At 39.4% G+C, this 22,234-nt stretch overlaps 1 protein-coding gene and 1 pseudogene across 6 annotated transcripts in view; both read left to right on the top strand.

The window, feature by feature from the left end:
- SH3D19 (SH3 domain containing 19) overlaps window positions 1-15,931 on the top strand; it is a 172,196-nt gene extending 156,265 nt beyond the window's left edge. For 3 of the 6 annotated variants that reach the window (XM_032855531.1, XM_032855532.1, XM_032855533.1), the window contains 8 exons: window positions 628-700; window positions 1,702-1,834; window positions 3,876-3,932; window positions 6,042-6,244; window positions 6,927-6,979; window positions 9,394-9,580; window positions 9,974-10,071; window positions 13,990-15,931. In XM_032855531.1, the coding sequence (XP_032711422.1) occupies window positions 628-700; window positions 1,702-1,834; window positions 3,876-3,932; window positions 6,042-6,244; window positions 6,927-6,979; window positions 9,394-9,580; window positions 9,974-10,071; window positions 13,990-14,106 (921 nt within the window). In that variant the 3' untranslated portion in view covers window positions 14,107-15,931. Of the gene's footprint in view, window positions 1-627; window positions 701-1,701; window positions 1,835-3,873; window positions 3,933-6,041; window positions 6,245-6,926; window positions 6,980-9,393; window positions 9,581-9,973; window positions 10,072-13,989 lie in introns of all 6 variants that reach the window. The other 3 variants (XM_032855528.1, XM_032855530.1, XM_032855529.1) reach the window with 2 other exon arrangements.
- Window positions 15,932-20,590: 4,659 nt separating this feature from the next.
- On the top strand, window positions 20,591-21,767 carry LOC116866557 (annotated as a pseudogene).
- The last annotated feature ends 467 nt before the right edge of the window (window positions 21,768-22,234 follow it).

The raw sequence follows: 22,234 nt of genomic DNA on the forward strand, positions 1-22,234 counted from the left end.
ATAAACCATTTAGATTAAATAGAAAATCCAGACGAGGCATGGGAAGTAGTGTTGTTGGCCTTCAAATTAGAGAAAGCATTCTGTTAAGTGGTAATAAATGAAATAGATTTTACTTTTTGTGAATTATACTTGTGTGGAAGTCATTAGCTCTTTTCATTATGAAAGGCAAGAGCATAAATTGCAGAGCTATCTTCTTTTTCCATTTTAATGAAGATTCAACTTTTAAGGCTCTGTTGAAATTTAGTACTGATCCTAATTTAAGGAAAAAGCGACCTTGGCAAGGTACACAGATCAAAAACCACTACTTCGGAGGAGAATGGTACTAGTTTAAAAAATAATAATAATAATGATAAAAAGTTAATTCCCTTTTATTTTACTCTCTTGGTTTCAAAAAAGTGCTGGGGGATATTACAATTGAGTTATTTCTCTCCTCCCTTGGCAAGGACACATGCCTTTTCAACTTGATAATGATTCCCTTGTTTGGCTCAGCTGTGTGGTTTGCATCTTGTACTCAGAATGTAATTGTGTCAAGAGGATTCTAATGAGAAAAAAAAATGGTCTCAGAGTGACTGGCAAATCCAGCATCCATCCTGCACACTTCATTCACAGCCCTGTTTTCTCCCTCAGAATCCGAACCATGCCCAGAAGCCTGTTGACAGTAGTGCCCCTCATGCTGTTGTTCTTCATGATTTTCCAGCAGGTAAGCACATGAGTAATCAGGTGCTAGAGCCTTAGGATCGCCAGGCAGCCATCTTCCCTGAATTAACTTCTCAAGGACATCTTCATATTCTGTACCAGTGGAGTTCTGAATTGGAAAGGTCATTTTACCTATCACCCTGCCTTCAAGGAAGGTTCGATTGGACCCAACCATTCCAGAGAGCTTAGCTGCATTCCCTTGCCTTTGAAACTCCCTGTGAGAGAGAAAGAGTGAGGGGAGGCAGAAAGGAGGGAGGGTTCCTTACAATGAACAAATATCAAATTGCCTACCAACTGCAAACTTTTAACTCTTTAAAAACAGTGCATACCACTTAGTAATTATAATGAGATTAGTTCTAATTTAATAAGTGAAATAATTTTCTCCTAACAGTTGCAAAATTTGCACACATAGTTTAGCTATTATTTACAAGATGAAAATATACATTTTTTATAATAAATTTTTAGATACCTTTTATATCTAAGATTACAAGACTACAAATAAACTCCTGATTTATTTAACACCTCTTCTGATCTGCTTGGTAGACTGATTTTTATTTTAGTGTGAGTACATTTGCTTGCTAAAGAGCTGTAGTAGTCCCTTAGTTAATATTTTGAGATTAAAATTTTTAAGCATGATTGAGAATAATAAGAATATTATACTATGTCTATAAAATCTTTCATTGTTCAATATGTATTCAGCAAACGTTTATATTGGCCCTGTAGGAACCGTTGGCCAGCACAGTATTTTTTTTTTTTTAACCATTTCCTATCAATCAATGCATGGTAAATGCATCTAATTTGGTCTTTAAAGAGGAAGCTCATAATAACAATATCCCCCCCAAAAGAATATATTTTTAAGTCAATTTGATTGAACTAGTATGTTCTCAGAATCACTGGAACATACTGCCTCAGTGGACAGAAGTAAATGTTACTTTGTGCTCTGCTTTAATCAGATCTGCAACCAAGAGAATTCATCATATACGTAATTATAATTTTATGTTACAGAGCAAGCTGATGACTTGCACCTCACTTCTGGAGAAATCGTTTATCTTCTGGAAAAAATAGACCCAGATTGGTATAGAGGGAGATGTGGAAACCAGACTGGCATATTTCCTGCCAACTACATCAGAGTAATTGTAAGTGGGTAATGCTTGTTTAAATTTGTCATATATTCTGTGTAACTTGCAGTTTGGAAAAAAACAGAAGCCTAGATTCTTACATTCTTGTTCATGTTCTAACATTGATGCATCTGGTATTTGGAAAATTCGAAAAATAAAATTTTGTTTAACTAGATAATGATTATTATTATTATTTTATGTGGAGTGTACAACTTAATGCCTCAGTGCTGTCTGAAATCCGAAGGTGGGAATGACTGCAGGTCAACACACGAACCAACTTGGAGGGGTGGGTAGGCACTAAACGATATATATTAACTCCTTGAAACCTTTAGTAAACAACAATTAAATGGTACCAGATAGTCCCAGAGGAATTTTCCCTGAGGTTATGGTGCCACTTACTTTCTTTGGAGTACATATCAATTTTGGTTTCTTTCATTCTTTCCATTCCCATATTTTCATCTTAAAAAAAAAAAAAAGGTTTGGGGTTACTAAAGTACTTTCATTAGAGGTAGTGGTCCATTCATGGTTTTTCACATAATAAATTCAAATCTGATTGGAAAAAACTAAAGTATCAGAATTTTTTACACCCTCCCAGCCTGCAGTATGTGAGTCCATATTGTAGAGCCTTCAGTGCTAGTAAGCCCAGATGTCTGTGAAACACGGACAGAAAATCAGAATGCCACTTGAACATTTATATCAATAGGAAGAGTATGACTCAGTCCCTAATATAACTTACTGATACTGGAAGATATCAATAAAGCTAGCTTAAATCATTGAGCATTAACAGCTTATTTGAAGGGGAAAAAGCCAAGGATTTTCCATTACATCAGAAACCTAGGAAACAAGACAAACAAAAACAACAGAAAACCTGGGGCACCTGGGTGGTGCAGATGATTAAAGTCTGCCTTCAGCTCAGGTCATGATCCCGGGGTCCTGGGATCAAGCCGCATGTCAGGCTCCTGGCTCAGTGGGGAGCCTGCTTTCGCCCTCTGCTCATTCTCTCTCTCTGGGTGTATCTCTCTCTGTCAAATGAATAAATAAAATCTTTTTTTAAAAAACTGTATTTTTCAAAGATAAATGAGTTTGAGTCTCTGAATTCTAAAAGAGGGTCTTAAAAATTGTGCAGTGTATATATAGATTGATATCTCTATATGCCCTGACTCTTTAGAGAAATCTTTACCACACTCTCTAAATTAATATTAAGAATAATGTTAGTTTTAGTACTCTTCCTTATTTTTCTTCTGCCCAATATGGCAGTACTTTAAAAAGCCCAGTAACCACAGTGAAATCAGTCACACCGAATCTGCCACTTTATTGGTATAAGTGCCACTTCGAAGCCTCCTAGTTTAAAAAATTGTTTTTAAACTTTCAGAATTGATCAGGAAGGGTGCTGATTTATTTCAAATAAACCTCAAAACCTTAACGTAGTGTCAGGCGTAGTGCATTATGGTCAAATATTTTATGACAACCCCGCTCTACTGAGCCTTGTAAATAAGGTATTCTGTAAAGTGCCTGCCAGTTAATAGACGCTCACTGAGTACTCTCTCCTTACTTCTTCCCCACTAACACTGAAGGAAAAGAAAATGGTCCAGAGTGGGGAAAAGAGAGAGAATCCACGAGTTTGATTAAAATTTTTATTTGGGGGTCAGGAAAGTACGGCAGAATTCTACTAACGCTTTGAAATAGGCGGGCTGGTGCCTGAGTGCTTGCTGCCTAGTTTCTGTCTTCAGTCCTCCTCATCTGAAGCTTTCAACTTAGAGGATGTGGGAGAGAGAAAATTGAGTCTGTTGTAGAGCAGTATCAGTGTGCTTATTCCAGCAAGAAAGAGGATTGATTGGCGATTCAAAAAAGGCTACTGCAGAAAGACAGGTTACATATTTTTTTTTCAAAACCCCAATTCTGGATTTCTTACCTTTTAGCACCTGTGCTACAACTTCATCAGCTTAATACCTATGTAAATTGGCTAATTTTAATCACATATTTCCTAATTACTTAGCCTTACATTTATCTTACTAAAATCTGAAAACATAAAATTGTTGCCTTGACGTTGTCTTTACAGACTGATGTTCCAGAAGGAGGAAATGGGAAAAGAGAATCTGTTTCATCTCACTGTGTTAAGTAAGTTTGATTTGTGTTCTTTTGCACAAAATGCAAAGGAGGCAAGCATTTATGTCATAAAGCATTACCAAACTTCAAACACTTACATGTGTGATTATTCGCCTTCTCAGTGTGTCTTTGTAATGATGAGGGTTTAAAAAGCCTTAGTGGTGGGGGAGAGGTGTGCCTGGCTGGCTGGCTCAGTTGGAAGAGTATGTGACTCTTGATCTTCAGGGTTGTAAGTTCAAGCCCCATGTTGGGTGTAAAGATCACTTAGAAATAAAATCTTTTTAGAAAATAAGTGAATAATGGGTGCCTGGGTGGCTTAGTTGGTTGGGCGACTACCTTTGGCTCAGGCCATGATCCTGGAGTCAGCGGTTCCAGTCCCGCGTCAGGCTCCCTGCTCGGCTTCTGCTCAGGCTCCCCCTGACCTGCTGCCTCTTCTGCTTTCTCTCTCTCTCATTCTCTCGCTCTCTCTCAAATAAATAAATAAAATCTTTTAAAAAAATAAATGAATAAATAAAAATAAAAAGCCATAGTGGATTAAGATTGTGATAAATGCGTCATGCTGATAGAAGCTGGCAGGAGCAATGCTCCATGTCGTGCAGGACAGACAGACAGCCACAGACTAACTCCTGCAGCTTTCCACACACAGCCTGGCCTGAGTTCGAGCAGAGACAGGTTCGTTATCTGATGCATTTTGCTTGGGCCTTCTGTCTATCTACCAACAGACTATTTAGAAGGTTCAGATATCTTTGTCACTGAAAATATTTTAACCTTATAGAAATAGGAACCCTACAAAAACTGCTAGGCGTTTTATATTGTTTTGTTTTTAAGAGGAATGAGAAGAAAGTAAAGGAAGAGTTAAGGTGGAGAGGTCTACCTTTATGCCTAAAGACCTTTCCGTGAATTTATATACCCTTTTATGCACCACCGTAACTCCTTTGTGATTTAAAACACTGCCACACTGCAACTTTATATTCCAGTAAGAGGAGCAAATTAGTAGAATTCACTACCTGCTGAAGACTGTAAACCTGTCTTTGAATAGGTCAGACATAAGGAGATGCTCCCCAAGGACTTCAGAAAATAAATGCAAAGGTTACCACAAATAAGAAAACTTCTGATGTCACAATAGTTGAATTCTATCTCAGGTTCAATTTGTCTACTATTTCTAAGCAGTGTTTACTGTGTCAGCAGGTTGAATTTAAAGTGGGCTTTTGCAGCCGTTGGTCCATTGACTGGACCTAAATCAGACTTTGATTGGTGCCGGGACCGACCTTGTCTCCTCAGGCAGTTGTGTCTCCTGCGACTGTTGCTTCTGAGTCTCCGACTGAGACTTCCTTTCTGAAGCCTTAAATCGAAGGTTTGGTATTAAACCGTGCCTTCCGGAGACACCGTTGTATCTCTACTTTCACCTTATTTTTAGTCGCAGTTGTAGATCATTGAAGGATTGTTCTTATTCTCAGAAGTGAAGCCTTTTTAAAGGTGATTACAGAAATCATCTTTTAAAAAAACCGCATTAAGTTTACGGTTGTTACAATTTTCCCAGTTTCTGTTTTCTTCCAACTTCCTGGTTGTGAAGACCACGTATCCCTATAGACAACTCACGGATGAGTCACCACGTGTTGCGGTCTCCTCTGCCCAGCTGATGCCCATTGCCTTCTGCCGCGGAAGTTCCGTGTCTTGCCCCGAGATTCTCAGGGTGGGCGCTCCTAAACTCAGCTCCTAAACCTTCTCCGATTGAGAGGGTTCGGATTCGTCCGTGGATTTCTGTGGCCCGGGCATACACAAACATGCAATGAAGTAAAGGTGACCAAAAGATGACCAGTGTAGACTGACCCCTCCCCCTCCAGACCCTCATTTGGAATTCTACATGTACACTGTGACCCTGACTTTGGCCTTTTTTTTTTTACTCTTTTTGAGAGTATAGGTTCATATCTAGAAAGTAAGGACTATCATTTAGAAATATAGCTTATTCTTTTCCACAGGAATTTTTAAATTATGCCTCGTGTATCTTGTTCCACAATAAACACAGAATACATGTTTATTGAAAGACCGAGTGCAGGTTTTACAGCATTTTGAAAGTTAGTACTCTCTAGGTTAACCCACAGCTTGATCTTCTTTGTTCAGGGGCCCAAGATGTGTCGCTCGGTTTGACTATATTGGAGACCAGAAGGATGAGTTAAGCTTCTCGGAGGGAGAAATTATTATTCTTAAAGAGTATGTGAGTGAAGAATGGGCCAGAGGAGAACTTCGAGACAGAACTGGGATTTTTCCCCTTAATTTTGTAGAACTCGTGGAGGACCATCCCACCTCTGGAACAAATGTTTTCAGTGAGTATGGAGAATATGGTTTTTTATTATGTTCTATCCTAATTCAACTAAACCAAATAATAGGATAATTCTTGAGCTGCTTAATAATTTATATTTTTTAAAGTAGAAAGAAAAATTATTTTTAAATGATAATAATCATTATTGGGGGCGCCTGGGTGGCTCAGTGGGTTAAGCCTCTGCCTTCGGCTCAGATCATGATCTCAGGGTCCTGGGATCGAGGCCCGTATCGGGCTCTCTGCTCAGCGGGGAGCCTGCTTTCTCCTCTCTCTCTCTATGCCTGCCTCTCTGCATACTTGTGATCTCTCTCTCTCTGTTTCAAATAAATAAATAAAATCTTTAAAAAAAAACATTATTGGGATAGCCATTATTGTGGTAATCTCTCAAAGATCTGGCATTGGTGTTTTAGGTAATTAGCAATTGCTTCATATCAGAAATTGTAAAGAATCATAGACTATTAAACAGAAGTAGACTATCTAGTATAACTAATGTGTATCCTCCACTTCTCAGTAAAGAAAACAAGCCCAGAGAGGATGGTACTGGTCAGAGTTAGCCAGGACATGAAGAGACTGATCTAGAGTCCCAGAATTTTTATTCTCTCTCTGTGGTTTTTCTCCAACATCTATTGCATCTCCAAAAGCAACATCTAGAGTTTTAACTTTTTTTTTTTTTTCCTTAAACATAGGCACAAAAGTACCACCCAAGACCAAAAAAGAAGATTCTGGTGCAAATTCTCAGGTAGGCTGCTTGAATAGGCAACTGTAGTGAAAACTGCTTTCAACTCTGGGAGAAATATTAAAATCATAATTAACAAGAGAAAATGTCATAAACCATTTTTCAATTCACGGAGCAAATGTTTGAAGTAAATGGTTAGAAGGTTACTGTCTTTATTCTGTATAATAGAGCTCATAAAGATGGGTTAGGAAGACATGCAAACAGGGTCCCTAGGTGACCCAGTCATTAAGTGTCTGCTTTTGGCTTAGGTCAGGTCATGATCCCAGGGTCGTGGGATCAAGCCCTGCATTGGGCTCCCTGCTCAGCAGAAGCCTGCTTCTCCCTCTCCCACTCCCACTGCTTGTGTTCCCTTTCTTGCTGTCTCTCTCTCTATCAAATAAATAAATAAATTTTTTTTAAAAGATGTGCAATTTTTTTTTATAAAAACAAAGAGACATGATTAGAATATTCATAAAAGAGATACCATAAGTGACTGATACTAAAAAAAAAATTTAAAGGGCGCCTGGGTATCTTGGTTGAGCATCTGATTCTTGGTTTCAACTCAGGTTGTGATTGAACCCCACGTGGGGCTCCATGCTCAGCACAGAGTTTGCTGGAGGTTCTCTCCCTTTCCCTTTGTCCTTCCCCTTGCTTCCCCGACCCCCAAGGGGAAAAAAAAAGGTTTTCTTCACAAAGATGGTCATGGTGGTGTTTGTATAATAGGAAAAAATTAGAAGCAACCTAAATATGACCATTATTCGGAGGATGTTCTGAGACCATGAATACTAGATTTATAAAGTAAATGTCATGGGAGGAAAACATATAGGGAAATTGAATATATAGCATAAAAGACTGACTGGAAGGAAATATATTTAAGTTGCTGTAAGGGGTGGGTTTTTTTTCCCAACTTTATACATTTTCCAACTTGCCAAATGTTTGGGAACATTTTATTATTTTTATAGTGGGAAAGAGAAAAAATATTAAAAATGTTATGATGTATAATGTGACTTTAGAGTGTTTAAATGGAATAGGAATGTGGGTGATTGCCATTGTTTTTATGACCTATTTTAGAAGAGTAGCCTGATGGGGTCATTGTTTATCAAAACGTCACTGGTAATTGGGCTGTGTGTCTCTAAATTCTTTGATCCCTGCTCACTGATAAAGTCAAACAGGAAGGATGGTGACTACAGTTCTCCAGAAGGAAATGTTCACATTAGTTGCCTGCATTTCTTAGGGGTTGAAAGTGCCATTCTTGAAGATGGGTTACTCAAGTTCAAGAAAAAGAGGGGGTTTGTTTGCTTATATTTTTGTTTTTCTATGGTAACCCATCAGTTGTAGCAAACTTCAGCTATGCTAGGCGCTGTGTCCAGCGTGCAACCTGCGTTACTTCATTCTGCCCTCACAACAACACTGAGCAGTACTAACATGAATCTGAGGCTCGGTTCTAGAACCCAGGCCTGTCTGGCTCCAAGCCTTTGCCTTCCCATTTTCCTCTCCTCCCTGCTTGAGCTCCTCGAACATGAGGTTCCCATCCTGACTTGGCAGAGACACGTTTTTACAGAGCAAAACCTTCCTCTGTTGGATGTGAGGTAAAAGCATTCTTGTTGGAGCGTTTCCTCATACTAGCCCACCATGTTTGGGTCACTACCGCGCCAGCCTTAAAGCTAACTATATACCTCATAAAATTAAAAGTGTGAATAATGAAGTCCCACGTGATGGAATCTGATAGCCTGTAAATCAGGTAAAGATCTGGAATTAACAGACTGCCCATTCTCAGCCTTCCTAATTTAGGTAAAGAAGAGCTTTACTGAAAATTATATGCTTCACCAGAATTTTTTCAAAGCGTCATAAATACTATACGTAAACACCATATGCTTTTACCTAACGTTTTTAATGTAACTCATGTTACAGATGTTATTTTAAGATCACAATTAGATGGTGCCTGGGTGGCTCAGTGGGTTAAGCCTCTGCCTTTGGCTAAGATGATGATTCCAGGGTCCTGGGATCGAGTCCCGCATCGGGCTCTCTGCTCAGCAGAGAGCCTGCTTCCTCCTCTCTCTCTGCCTGCCTCTCTGCCTACTTGTGATTTCTCTCTCTGTGTGTCAAATAAATGAATAAAATTTTTTTAAAAAATCACAATTAGAAAAAAGGTTTTGCTTAAGCATTGTATGTATACCTTAAAGGCCAAAAAGCCGCAAATCTCATCATATCTGTCATTTGGAATTCTCTTTTAAGAAAAAAGTTATTGGAAGCTTTTATTTCTGAAAGTTGGTAGGAAACATAAAGTCTTGGGTGATTTAAAGAAGCCTTCAGGCTTTGAAATCTTTAACCCCTTAGCTTTTCTTCTTTTTTCTTTCCCCCACTACTTTTTTAAGCTTTGTAGGAATCAACGTCAAATAAAATCTCACATTTCTTACCAAACTTGTGGTTTGTAACAGGATGATAGTCTTTCTGGAAAATGGTGTGAAGCCCTTCACAGTTTTACAGCAGAGACCGGTGATGACTTATCCTTCCGGAGGGGAGACCGGATCCTGATCCTTGAGCGTGTGGACTCTGACTGGTACAAGGGCAGACTGCGTGACAGGGAGGGGATCTTCCCAGCAGTCTTCGTGCGGCCCTGCCCAGGTATGGCAACTGCAGAAATGACTTTCTCTCGAAGGGGAGCCTAAGACCTTTGGAAATGGTAGATACTCCTTTCCCCTCTGGCCATGCTCAGTTTAACTTGCTTCCCTGTATTTGAAAGAGTTGATTCATAAATGTATGCAAACTCTCTTGTTTTGGGGGGAAAATAAAGACAAAAATGCCTTCACTTAATAATGGCTAATTTTGTCTACTAAATGTATGCTGTCTAGTTTTATTCCTGGTAAGAAAACATCATCTTTTTGCAAGTTAAATAAATACAAAATTAATTGAAATTATTCTGTCCCAGGAATGAGAAGGGGGGCTTCTTGAAATGTTTGATTTGTGTTTTAGTCCAGTGTCTCTCTCTGTATATTTGGATTTTTGGTGTCTTCACAGCAGAGGCAAAAAGTATGTCTGCTTTGGCATTGAAGGGGAAGAAGGCCAAAGCCTTGTATGATTTCCATGGGGAGAATGAAGATGAACTTTCCTTCAAGGTCAGAATATGTATCTTTTTGTAACTGCATTAAATGGTTGTAAATTTTGAAGTGTCTTCCAATCAAAGAATCAAAGAGGGGAACATTTGGGTGGAGTCTTGATTATTAGTCAGGAATGAACAGATCTTAGACCCTAACTCTAACGGATAGGATTAGAGAAGGTGAATAGGGCACATTTAAATTATCAGCAAGGTATTTAAGTACTTAAAACCTTACCACCCTACAGTCCCCAAACAAATTCCTCATTCCTCGGCCTTGTAACATCTGAGCTCAACAATACTGGAATTTTCATTGGTAGCCCTAGTGAAGGATAATTCTCTCCATGGCCTTTGTAGCCTGCTACTATCATGTCTTCGAAATCAATGGAAGAATCCGATGGTTCCTGCCACAGCTGGCCACGGCAGCAGGCTTTGTAAAACACTGGAGTCTTGTCTACGAAGATACTGACTAGACTTTGGGGAAATGATCCCAAAAGGTTATGCTCCTATGCGAAGGCTTATTTATTTATTTATTTAAGTCATCTCTACACCCAGCGTGGCACTTGAACTCATGCCCCTAAGATCAAGAGTTGCACAGTCTTCTGACTGAGTCAGCCAGGTGCCCCTGCCAATGTGTTGTTTTTGTTTTTTGTTTTTAGCAGCCTAATATTCAATTTTACTTGACCGAAGAAGTACCTCCTCTTTTTTTTTTGTTCTTTTTTGTTTGTTTTTTAAAGAGTAAGAACAGAATATTTCCTCTGACCATGGTCAGAGGAAGGCACTCAGGACAGGACTTTGGGACTGTTCCAAGAGGAAAGAGGATGGGTTTTCTTCAGTTGCCATCAGAGCAGCCTGCGCCAGATGCTGGGAAGTTCTCTGTCACCGGATACTCAGCCAGAGGCAGAGTTGCCATAGAAAAAATTAAATCATCAGGGAGTGATTGGAGAAGATGAGACTTAAAACAGTGGGTACCGGGGCACCTGGGTGGCTCAGTGGGTTAAGCTTCTGCCTTCAGCTCAGGTCATGATCCCAGAGTCCTGGGATCGAGCCCCGCATCGGGCTCTCTGCTCAGCAGGGAGCCTGCTTCCCCCCCACCCTCTCTGCCTCTCTGCCTACTTGTAATCTCTGTCTGTCAAATAAATAAAATCTTAAAAAAAAAAAAAAAAAAACCACAGTGGGTACCCCAACAGCTATCAAAAACAAAACAAGGGAGATGAAGATGATGCTGGGAAGTCGTGGAGTAAGGGGCATGCGGAGGTAAGTCAGTAGAAAGTCGCTAACTTTCCTATTTTGTTATGGAGTTTTCCATTCTTCTGGGAATTTCTTCCTTTTCATATTAAAATGTCATTTCTCTTATAAAATGCTGTGAGTAAATACTGTTTATTATGCAGAATTATAATTTGGTAACCTTGTATCAGTTCCCTTTTTTTTCTCCTTAATTTCTTGGTTCTCAAAATCCAAATGTTTGGAAACTGTTGCCCTCATCTTTTTCAGTCATGGGAATCGGTGGCTCAAAGTTAATTCTTTTTATTGTTATGTAAAATGCTACTGCAAGTGAACAATCTGGATTCAAACTTTTTGGATGTTATTTTGGCCTTTGTTTAAGTTATGTCAGTGTCATTAACAGAATTCACAGTATTCTCCAGAAAATAGGGTGTCTTCATTTTACAAATGACTGAATATAAACAGGGTCGTTCCTGAGTTTTTTTAGCTTAAGGGATTCATTGTTAATCTTTAATATTTTATTAAATATTCACAGAATATTAGTAGAACTTTTTTTGAAAAAGAAATTTTCCTCACCATCAGAAAACTGACATAGTATGTACGTATAGACCAGAGCCAAAAAAAAAAAAAAAATGGTTTCATTTAACTATTATGTTATAATTTAGGAACCAGAAGGAACTTATTTATAATAGAAACTTTGAACAGCCAGAATTTTTACAGATTTTGGCAGAGTAAAGTAAATTAATGACATTTGATAGTCAGCATTTTCCCCTTCTATTTTCCATAAAGAAAGGCCTTAAATCAAACCATTTTTACAGAGGGCAGTGTATAGTGCTATAAATAAAATCCATTTAGCCTGATAAAGATATTCTTAAAAGTAGCCAGGGTCATCCTGAACCATTATAGAATCTTTTTTTTTTTTTTTTAAAGATTCCATTTATTTATTTATTTGACAGAGAGATCACAAGCAGGCAGAGAGGCAGGCAGGGAGAGAGGAGGAAGCAGGCTCCCCACTGAGCAGAGAGCCCGACACGGGGCTCTATCCCAGGACTCCGAGATCATGACCTGAGCCGAAGGCAGCGGGCAAACCCACTGAGCCACCCAGGCGCCCCTGAACCATTATAGAATCTTAAGTCCAGATTCTAAGAAATGGTTAGAATCCATAAAGAACAAAATAGTTTCAAGAGAAAATTTCAAAAATGATGTCCTCATCTGTTGAGGAATTATAATTCACGCACGAATAAGACACATAGTCCCTTTGACTAACTTGATGAGGGTAAATCAGATGTTCTGAGTCAGGGAGAAGCTCTTTAAAGACAGGAGTGAATATAAATTTGATTGTTAGACCATAGAAGCATGGAAAGAACTAAGTGGTAAAGGAGGATACCATTATGTGGAGGAATGAATGTACAGTACAAAATGCTCAGGATGTTGAGAAAAGGCAATGATAAAAGTAAAAAGTCCACTGTAAATTGTGACGGCCATGTATCCCAATGGTTAGCAACACCGGCCCTGAAATCGCACTGGACTGGACTCCTGACCCTACCACTGACTAGACATGCAACCGTGAGGAAGCTGTTGAATCTCTCTGAGCTTCAGAGAGATTTAAAATGAAGAAGTCCATAAAAATATCTCTCTCATGGGGCGCCTGGGTGGGTCAGTGGGTTAAGGCCTCTGCCTTCGGCCTAGGTCATGATCCCAGAGTCCTGGGATGGAGCCCCGAATCAGGCTCTCTGCTCAGCAGAGAGCCTGCTTCCTCCTCTCTCTCTGTCTGCCTCTCTGCCTACTTGTGATCTCTGTCTGTCAAATAAATGGATAAAATCTTTTTAAAAAAAAGTTCTCTCTCAAACAGCAAAATAACAGTGTCCACCTCTAGGACTGTGGTGTTGTTTAAGCGAGTTAATTCCTGTAAAGTACACAGAGTAGAACTACCTATGGTAAACACATGGGCTCTCTTACCTTCAAGTCTTCGCTTAAATGTCACCTTCTGGGGGGTGTTCCCTGACTGGAACTAATGAGATGTGAACCCCACTTTCTGTCATCTTGGGCCAGCTTATTTATTTGCCTCCCTACTCTAAAATGAGGTCCTTGGGGGCCTGGGTGGCTCAGTGGGTTAAAGCCTCTGCCTTCGGCTCAGGTCATGATCCCAGGGTCTCGGGATCGAGCCCCGCATCGGGCTCTGAGCTCAGCAGGGAGCCTGCTTCCTCCTCTCTCTCTCTGCCTGCCTCTCCGCCTACTTGTGATCTCTGTCAAATAAATAAATAAAATCTTTTAAAAAATAAATAAATAAATAAATAAAACTAAGTCCTTATTCCTTGCTGTGTCCATAATACTCAGAACAGGGTCTGACACATACTGCGTGCTCAGGAAGTAATTGTTAACATGAAAAATCTATATGTAACATATATGACATCTAGGACTGTTCTTAAAGAAGAATTTGAGATTAGGAGTAGTGAATTTGGGGGACACAAAATGCAAGTGGGAAAATAATAGTGCAGTAAGGGTGACAATGGTGAAGGAAGAGGCTCTGAGAAGAGGCATACAAGCAGAGGGTGTCATAGGTCTCCATCATCTGTGTGGCCTATCATGTAACCCACAGATCAAGATCAGCGAGTGACATCAAGAGAAGATTAACCATGCCTCTTCAAGGAGGCTGCTTTCCACACTTATTCGCAACAGAAAATAATCATTCTTTCCGATTTTTGTCTTCTGACAGGCTGGAGACATCATAACAGAGCTGGAATCTGTAGATGATGACTGGATGAGTGGAGAACTAATGGGAAAATCTGGAATATTTCCCAAAAACTACGTTCAGTTTTTGCAAGTCAGCTAAAGGTGAAGATTGACTGTGTTCTTTGGCATAAGCATTCACTTGAACTATTATTTTGACTATCAGATACGTTTTTGCACTATTTTTGTAAACTGAAAGAAATATCTGTGCTCTACATGGTACACTAGAATTTTCTGAAAGCAGAATATGTCCAGGTTTTGTAGTCCGCTTTCATTCACAGTAGAAACATGCACGTGAACACCCGTGAACCACCCTGGTGTCCTACCAGGGAGGACGTCTGGTGGGATCAGCAAGGCAGGTACACACTTCCCCCAGGGAAAGCGTCAGGTGGTGTGACGGCATGGGGAGGCTTATGAGCAGAGGTTGCACTTGGACATCTTGACCTCAACACCAGGAAATTAACCATGCTTCTTCATTTTTCACTTTAGTTTAAAAAGAGGACATTTGATAATTTGATATTCTCTGTGCTGTAACTGTCAGGACATGGTTGGTAATCTAAATTTCATTTTTGACATTCAAATTAGTTCTAACCATTTAAGCCCATTATCCTTATTACCAGGGCAAATCTTTGCTTCCTGTGGGGCAGTCTATTAACTAGCTGGAGCCTTTATAAGCACTTAGTAAATCAGCTCGTGCTTATCAAATGCTTCTTTTGTTACTAAGTATTTTTCCCTTTGTCCAAGGATTTAAAAGGGGTTAGAATTTGATGTATCTTAGTCAAAAGAACCAAAACCATCCTGAAATGCCTTGCTAATACAACTAACCCTTCCACATACCGGCCACACCTTCTTTCTTCCATGTATACTTCATGCTAACAGGGTTATTATAAAGCACATTTTTCTGAATCTGCAATCATTCTTTTGACAATTACTGGTACCCAAAGAAAAATTCATTTTCTTTGTGTTACCCCAGTAATACATAAAAACCTGTGTCTTGTTATAGTGGTACATTATGAATCACATATATCTCAGAATACAGTGCAACTGTTAAGACAGAAAATGCCAGACCCCCACAGCTCGTTTCTTCCTTATAATCAGAATGAAAAATAACTGAAGAAGACCCAAGGCTGATACTTCTTTGGGTTTTTATCCCCAGTTTATTCCTGCACAAATTATTAGTGTAATTTAAAAAAACACTTTCCTGCTATCCATTTGTTATGCATTCCAGACTTAAGATAAAAGTGGTTCTTTACGTGATTGAATCAATTACAGTTTATGGGCTTAAGCCAAATAGGTCGAAGACAATCTTCCAAACAGATCAATGGAATAGAATTTCATTGGAAATGTAAAACACTTCCCCAACAGCCCTCACGGTTTTCTTCCATTTTTGAGAAGAGTTTCATATGCTTGGCCACTTTTTAGCTTTTGTCATTATTTCCCACTGTCCAAAAAGTTTGGCAGCCAGTTGTCAACAATTATTTGAACACCCTGTGGGGTTCTGTAAGGGAGGAGATGTTTACTTTGTCTTTGATAGAATTTCATTTTTCAGTTACATGGTTATAATTGATTTTGGAGTATGGGAGCTGTTTTTCATACATTTTGGTTAGAGGACATTATAAAGAAAACTTGTCAAATCTCACTTAAGAGTAATTTCATGAGAAATGAATGACTTAGAGTATTATCTCAAGTAAATTCTTATTTGCAGTAAGATGCACAACAGCTGGAAGTGGGGGATGTGTCTGGAATAGGACATGAGGTATATTATTTTGCCTATAATTGTGACATCATATATCAAAGATCGTGAAAGCCTAGCTTTATTGGAGAAAAATATCCCTCTTAAATTTTGGCCTTGTGTTAGCAGAATGATAAGTGCAATAGTTGTAAATCTACTTGACACTATAATAAACTGAAATGAACTTTTCAAAGTCCTTTTCTCATACTAGACTGAATTTTTTGAGAATGGAGATGTCTCCAGCCCTTTGCACCATACAGGGCTCAATAAACGGTTGGTTGGTTGGTTGGTTGGTTGGTTGGATAATTGGTAGATTGGTTGGTTGGATGGAAAGATTTCACACACAGCAATACTATCTTGGATACACCAAGATCTAATATCTTACCTCTTTAACTTGTTGACAAAAGTTTTTATTGAAACAAAATTCTGTTTTGTATCATTTCACTCCTTCAAGGCACCTTTTTTGCTTGCCACTTATTACCCACTCAACTGACGAGAGGCCAGGATGTTGCTCAGGATGGGTTTTCATAGGTACCTCCTTATTCTCTGTATTGATTAAACCTAATTTTTATACTCAGTGAATTTCATAGGGGAGAAATAAGAATGTATTACTTTTCCTTTCCATAATTTTAGATGAAATCTGATAGTGTACATCCAAAGCCTACTCAAACTAGAATCTTCAAATCCTTTGTCGGTAGTGGGTTGAAACTAGAGAAGTCATTTAATACATTATTCTCATCCTTTTGAAATACTTCAAGTAGATTTTTTTAAAAAAAGATGTCCTTGTTTACATAGCTGAGCGGGGTGGGGGGTAATGCAATGTATCTGTCATTGTGCTTGTGGAAATCACAGGTTTTTAAATATAGCCTGAAATATTCATAGTGAAAAACCATCAGTTTTTGTCAAGATTTTTTGTTAGAACTAGCATTCGAAAAAAACACAATACTCTTCTATAGTATTTGTTATCCATCAACTCTTAAAGGTAATTTTTTTGGTTTTTATTCAGTTTCTTAGGCCTAGATACATATATCTAGAGAAATATTGATGGATATTTGGGCTAATTATAATAGGAGATATTCATTATAATCATTAATGGTTTATTCCTTTTTATGGTTAATTCCTTTTAATTAATGCCACATGCACATGGGCCTTATGATTCATAACTCAATGCCGTTTTGAATACTTAAGAGTGAATTTTTTCAGAACTAAGAAGAAAACGTTTTCTAACCTATGCTTTTTTACTTCACTGTAATGCTAGAGGGGGAAAAAAAATACAAAGCCTAAGTCAGAACAACAGCACCATCTAGGGGCCTCTCTCCTAATTGCAAGCTCATCCCGTTAAACCACAGAAGAGTCTGCACACCAGAGCTCAGAGGGTAAATGATTTGCCTAAGGTCATACAGGTATGGCAGAGCCTAAAGCAAAACCTAGCTAGCTCTACTGATTCCCGGTTGAGTACCTTTTTCCATTTGTTGTGCTAACATGATGCATTTCTCTCTAGCAATTAAATGAGTAGATCTGTTTTTCCTGTAAACATAACTTCTCAGGTACAATACATATGATTAGAATGACTTGCAGAACGTGTTGTGATGAGCACTGGGTGTTATGTGTAACTAATGAATCATTGAACACTAAATCAAAAACTAACGATGAACTATATAGTAGCTAACCAAATATAATAAAATAAATAACAGTTTAAAAAAAAAAAAGAATTGGGCGCCTGGGTGGCTCAGTGGGTTAAGCCTCTGCCTTCAGCTCAGGTCATGGTCTCAGGGTCTTGGGATGGAGCCCTGCATCGGGCTCTCTGCTCAGCAGGGAGGCTGCTTCCCACCCCCTCCCCCCACTGGCTTGCCTCTCTGCCTGCTTGTGATCTCTCTCTGTCAAATAAATAAATAAAATCTTAAAAAAAAAAAAAGTCGCAGAGAATAAATTACAGCCTTAAATTTATTTCTCTTCAAGAAAAAAAGAAAATTCCTTCTTGGCTTCTCAATTTTATGTAGACAGTTTATATTGATGGTACCTATAAACTCAAACATAAACTGACCATTAATGGGGTTTCCTTTTTGGCTTAATAGGGAATTTATGAATGCTTGAAACACCAGATCATGAAAAGGTGTTTCTATGGGCTGTGCTCTTGGTAAGAGCAAAAATTCCTAAACCTAAGTTTTCATGTAGTGCAAAACACTGTTGTAGTATTTTGTAGTCTAATAGATTAATAACTCAGGCACTGTTAAGCCAATAAATTTATATTTCAGAGTCTGGATTTTTTAAGGAATCTTAATTGTATATAAGCCATGGATTGTTTATCTTCGAATACTGCAAATTAGGTAATAACTCACTGAAATATTTTTCAGGAGAAATAGTGATTCAGATTCCTTTAGAATTTAGAAAGGAAAGGAAATTTAGAAAGGAAAATTACCTGTTGGTTGTCTGTCCTCTTTTAACAGGAATCAGCTGACAGTCTTAATACCAAAATAGCATTATTTAGTTCTTCTTTACAATTAAAATAAAAAGGACAGTGGCATTTATTTCTCTAGTCGTATCTAAGTTTATTTATTCTATAGAGTCCTGACTCGGGACCACTGAGGCCCACCACAGTATTCTCCTGATCCCAAGTAGCCAACAGCCAAAGGGCAGATTTGTTACTTCCAAAGAGCATCAGAGCATGTCACTAACCCTTCAATTCAGTACTCTGCCTAAGATCGCTCTCTACAGAGAAAGCTCAGTAATATTGGAGGTTCATTTCCAGACCACTGCAATAAAGTGAATATCACAACAGAGCAAGTCAAATGAATATTTTGGTTTCCCAGTGCATATAGAAGTTATGTTTACACTATACCATAGTCTGTTAAATGTGCAATAGCATTAAGTTTTTATTTTATTTTATTTTATTTTTAAGATTTTATTTATTTATTTGCCAGAGAGAGAGAGGGAGAGAGAGTGAGTCCAGGCAGACAGAGTGGCAGGCAGAGGCAGAGGGAGAAGCAGGCTCCCCGACGAGCAAGGAGCCCAATGTGGGACTCGATCCCAGGACGCTGGGATCATGACCTGAGCCGAAGGCAGCTGCCCAACCAACTGAGCCACCCAGGCGTCCCAACATTAAGTTTTTAAAAAGAAACAATGTATATACATAAATTTAAAAATACTTTATTGCTAAAAAATGGAACCATATCTGAGCTTTCAGCCAGTCAAGTCATAATCTTTTTGCTGGTAGAGGGTCTGGCCTCAATGCTGATGGTTGCCGACTGACCAGGGTGGTGGCTACCGAAGGGTGGGCTAGTTGTGGCAATTTCTTAAAATAGGACAACAGTGACGTTTGCCACATTAATTCACTCTTCCTTTCATGAACAATTTCTCTGTGGCATGTGATACTGATTGATAGCATTTTACTCACGGTAGAAGAATTTTCAAAGTTCGAGTCAGTCTTTTCAAACTAAATTTACAGAATATTCTAAATCCTTTGTTGTCATTTCAACAAATATTCACAGCATCCTTAGCAGGGGTAAGGTAAGGATAAGGTAAACCCATTCTCAAGAAATGGGTTTCTTTGCCCAGCCATGAGAAGCAGCTCCGTATCCCTTCAAGTTTGATCATGAGATTGCAGCCACCCAGTCACATCTTTAAGCTCCACTTCTAATTCTAGTTCTCTTGCTTGTCCCACCCTGTCTGCAGTTACTTCCTGCATGAAGTCTTGAACTCCTCAAAGTCATCCTTGAAGTTTGGAACGCACTTCTTCTAAACTTCCGCTCGTGTCGATATTCTAACATCTTCTCATGAATCACAACTGTTCTTGTCATATAGAATGCTGAATCCTTTCAGAAGGTTTTCAGTTTACTTTGTCCAGATCCATTAGAGGAGAAACTATGGCAGCTATAGCCTTAGGAAATGTATTTCTTAAATGAGATCACTCAAAAGTTGAAATTACTCCTTGATCCACAAGCCACAGAATGGGTGTTGTGTTAGCAGGCATGGAAACATTGATGTTGTCCATCAGAGCTCTCGGGTGACCAGGTGCACTGTCAATGAGCAGTCATATTTTGAAAGGAGTCTTCTTCTCTGAGCAGTAGGTCTCGACGGTGGGCTTAAAATATTCAGTAAACCGTGCTGTAAACAGATGTGCTGTCTGTCATCCAGGCTTTGTTGTTCCACTGATAGAGCATAGGTACAGTAGATTTACTGTAACTCATAAGGGCCCTAGGATCTGAGGAATGGTAAATGGCTTCAGCTTGAAGTCACCAGCTGCATTTGCCCCCAACAAGGGAGTCAGCCTGTCCTTTGAAGTTTTGAAGCCAGGCACTGACTTCTCTCCAACTATGAAAGTTCTGGATGGCATCTTCTTCCAATGTACAACTGTTTCATCTCTGTTGAAAATCTCTTGTTCAGTGTAGCTGCCTTCATGAATGATCTTAGCTGGAACTTCTGGAGAACTTGCTGCAGCTTCTCTGTCAGAACGTGCTGCTTCTTCCTGCACTTTGATGTTATGAAGATGGATTCATTCCTTAAACCTCATGACCCAACCTCTGCTAGCTCCAGACTTTTCTTCTGCAGCTTCCTCACCTCTCTCAGCCCTCATAGAATTGAGACTTGGGGTCTTGCTCTGGATTAGGGTTTGGCTTAAGGGAATGTTGTGGCTGGTTTGACCTTCTATCCAGACCACTTTAACTTCCTCCATATCAACAATAAGGCTCTTTTACTTTTTATCATTCTTCACTGGAGTAGCACTTTTAACTTCCTTTGAGAACTCTACCTTTGAATTCACAGTTTGGCTAACTTACGTGCAAGAAGCTTAGGTTTTGGCCCATTTCCTCTTTCGACATGCTTTCCTCATTAAACATAATCATTTCTAGCTTTTGATTTATAAAGTGAGAGACACACAACTCTTCCTTTCACTTGAACACTTGGAGGCCATTGTAGAGTTATTAATTGGCCTAATTTCAACATTGTTGGGTCTCAAGGAAACAATATAATAGTAATATCAAAGATCACCGATCGGCACACAGCCTCCAACCCTCTTTTCTCCAGTACCAGAAGGAGGCAGTCCTCTTTTTGTGCCTAGCACAGCCATGGCTTGTGGTCCCAAGAAGCACCTGAGGCGTGTAGCAGTGCCAAAGCATTGGATGCTGGATAAACTGACCAATGTGTTTTGCTCCTCACCCATCTGCTTGTCCCTATAAGTTGAGAGAATGTCTCCCTCTCATCATTTTCCTAAGGAACAGACTTAAGTATGCCCTAACAGGAGATGAAGTAAAGAAGATCTGTATGGAGGGTTTTATTAAGATTGATGGCAAGGTCCAAACTGATATGACCTACCCAGCTGGCTTTATGGCTGTCGTCAGCATCGACAAGACTGGGGAGAATTTCCTTCTGATCTGTGACACCAAGCTCTTCATCGCATTACACTTGAGGCCAAGTACAAGTTGTGCAAAGTGAGAAAGATCTTTGTGGGGACAAAAGGAATCCCCCATCTGGTGACTTACGAGGTTCGTACCATCCGCTATCCTGATCCCCTCATCAAGGTGAATGATGCTATCCAGATTGATCTGGAAACTGGAAAGATTACTGATTTCATCAAGTTTGACACTGGTAATCTGTGTATGGTGACTGGGGGTGCTAACCTGGGAAATACTGGTGTGATCACCAACAGAGAGAGACACCCCAGTTGGTTTGATATTGTTCACATGGAAGATGCCATTAGCAACAGCTTTGCTACCCAACTACCAACATTTTTGATACTGGCAAAGGCAACAAACTATAGATTTCTCTTCCCCGTGGAAAGGATATCTGCCCCACCATTGCTGAAGAGAGAGACGAGACTGGCGGCCAAACAGAGCCGCCGGTAAAATGGTCCCTAGGTGACATGATTGGAAGTCTTCATACCTAATAAAAGGTCATACAGGACAATAAAAGGAAAAAAAAGATCACTGATCACCAGCATTATAAATATAATAATAATGAAAACATTTGAAATATTGTAAGACTTACCAAAATGTGGTACAGAAACACAAACTGAGCAAATGCTGTTGGAACAGTGGCATCAATAGGCTTGCCTGATGCAGGGTTGCCACAGACCTCCAACTTATGAAAAAACAAGAAAACAACAACAACAAAACCCCCAAATGAGCTATACCTGTACTAAGGAGACCAGTGGTGTCTTCTCTTTAACATATGAAATGTCAGAGCTGTTAAAAAATAAATATACAGATCTGAAGGAAAGAACCTAGATGTCCATCAACAGACGAACGGATAAAGAAGATGTGGTGTGAGGGGCGTCTGGGTGGCTCAGCGGGTTAAGCCTCTGCCTTCGGCTCGGGTCATGATCCCGGGGTCCTGGGATTGAGCCCCGCATCGGGTTCTCTGCTCAGTGGGAAGCCTGCTTCCCCCCTCTCTCTCTGCCTGCCTCTCTGCCTACTTGTGATCTCTGTCAAATAAATAAATAAAATCTTAAAAAAAAAAAAAAGTGTGTGTGTGTACACGGTGGAATACTATGCGGCCATCAAAA

This window comes from Lontra canadensis, unplaced genomic scaffold, assembly GCF_010015895.1.
Source record: "Lontra canadensis isolate GAN:19392208 unplaced genomic scaffold, GSC_riverotter_1.0 scaffold10, whole genome shotgun sequence".
Lineage (NCBI taxonomy): Eukaryota > Metazoa > Chordata > Mammalia > Carnivora > Mustelidae > Lontra > Lontra canadensis.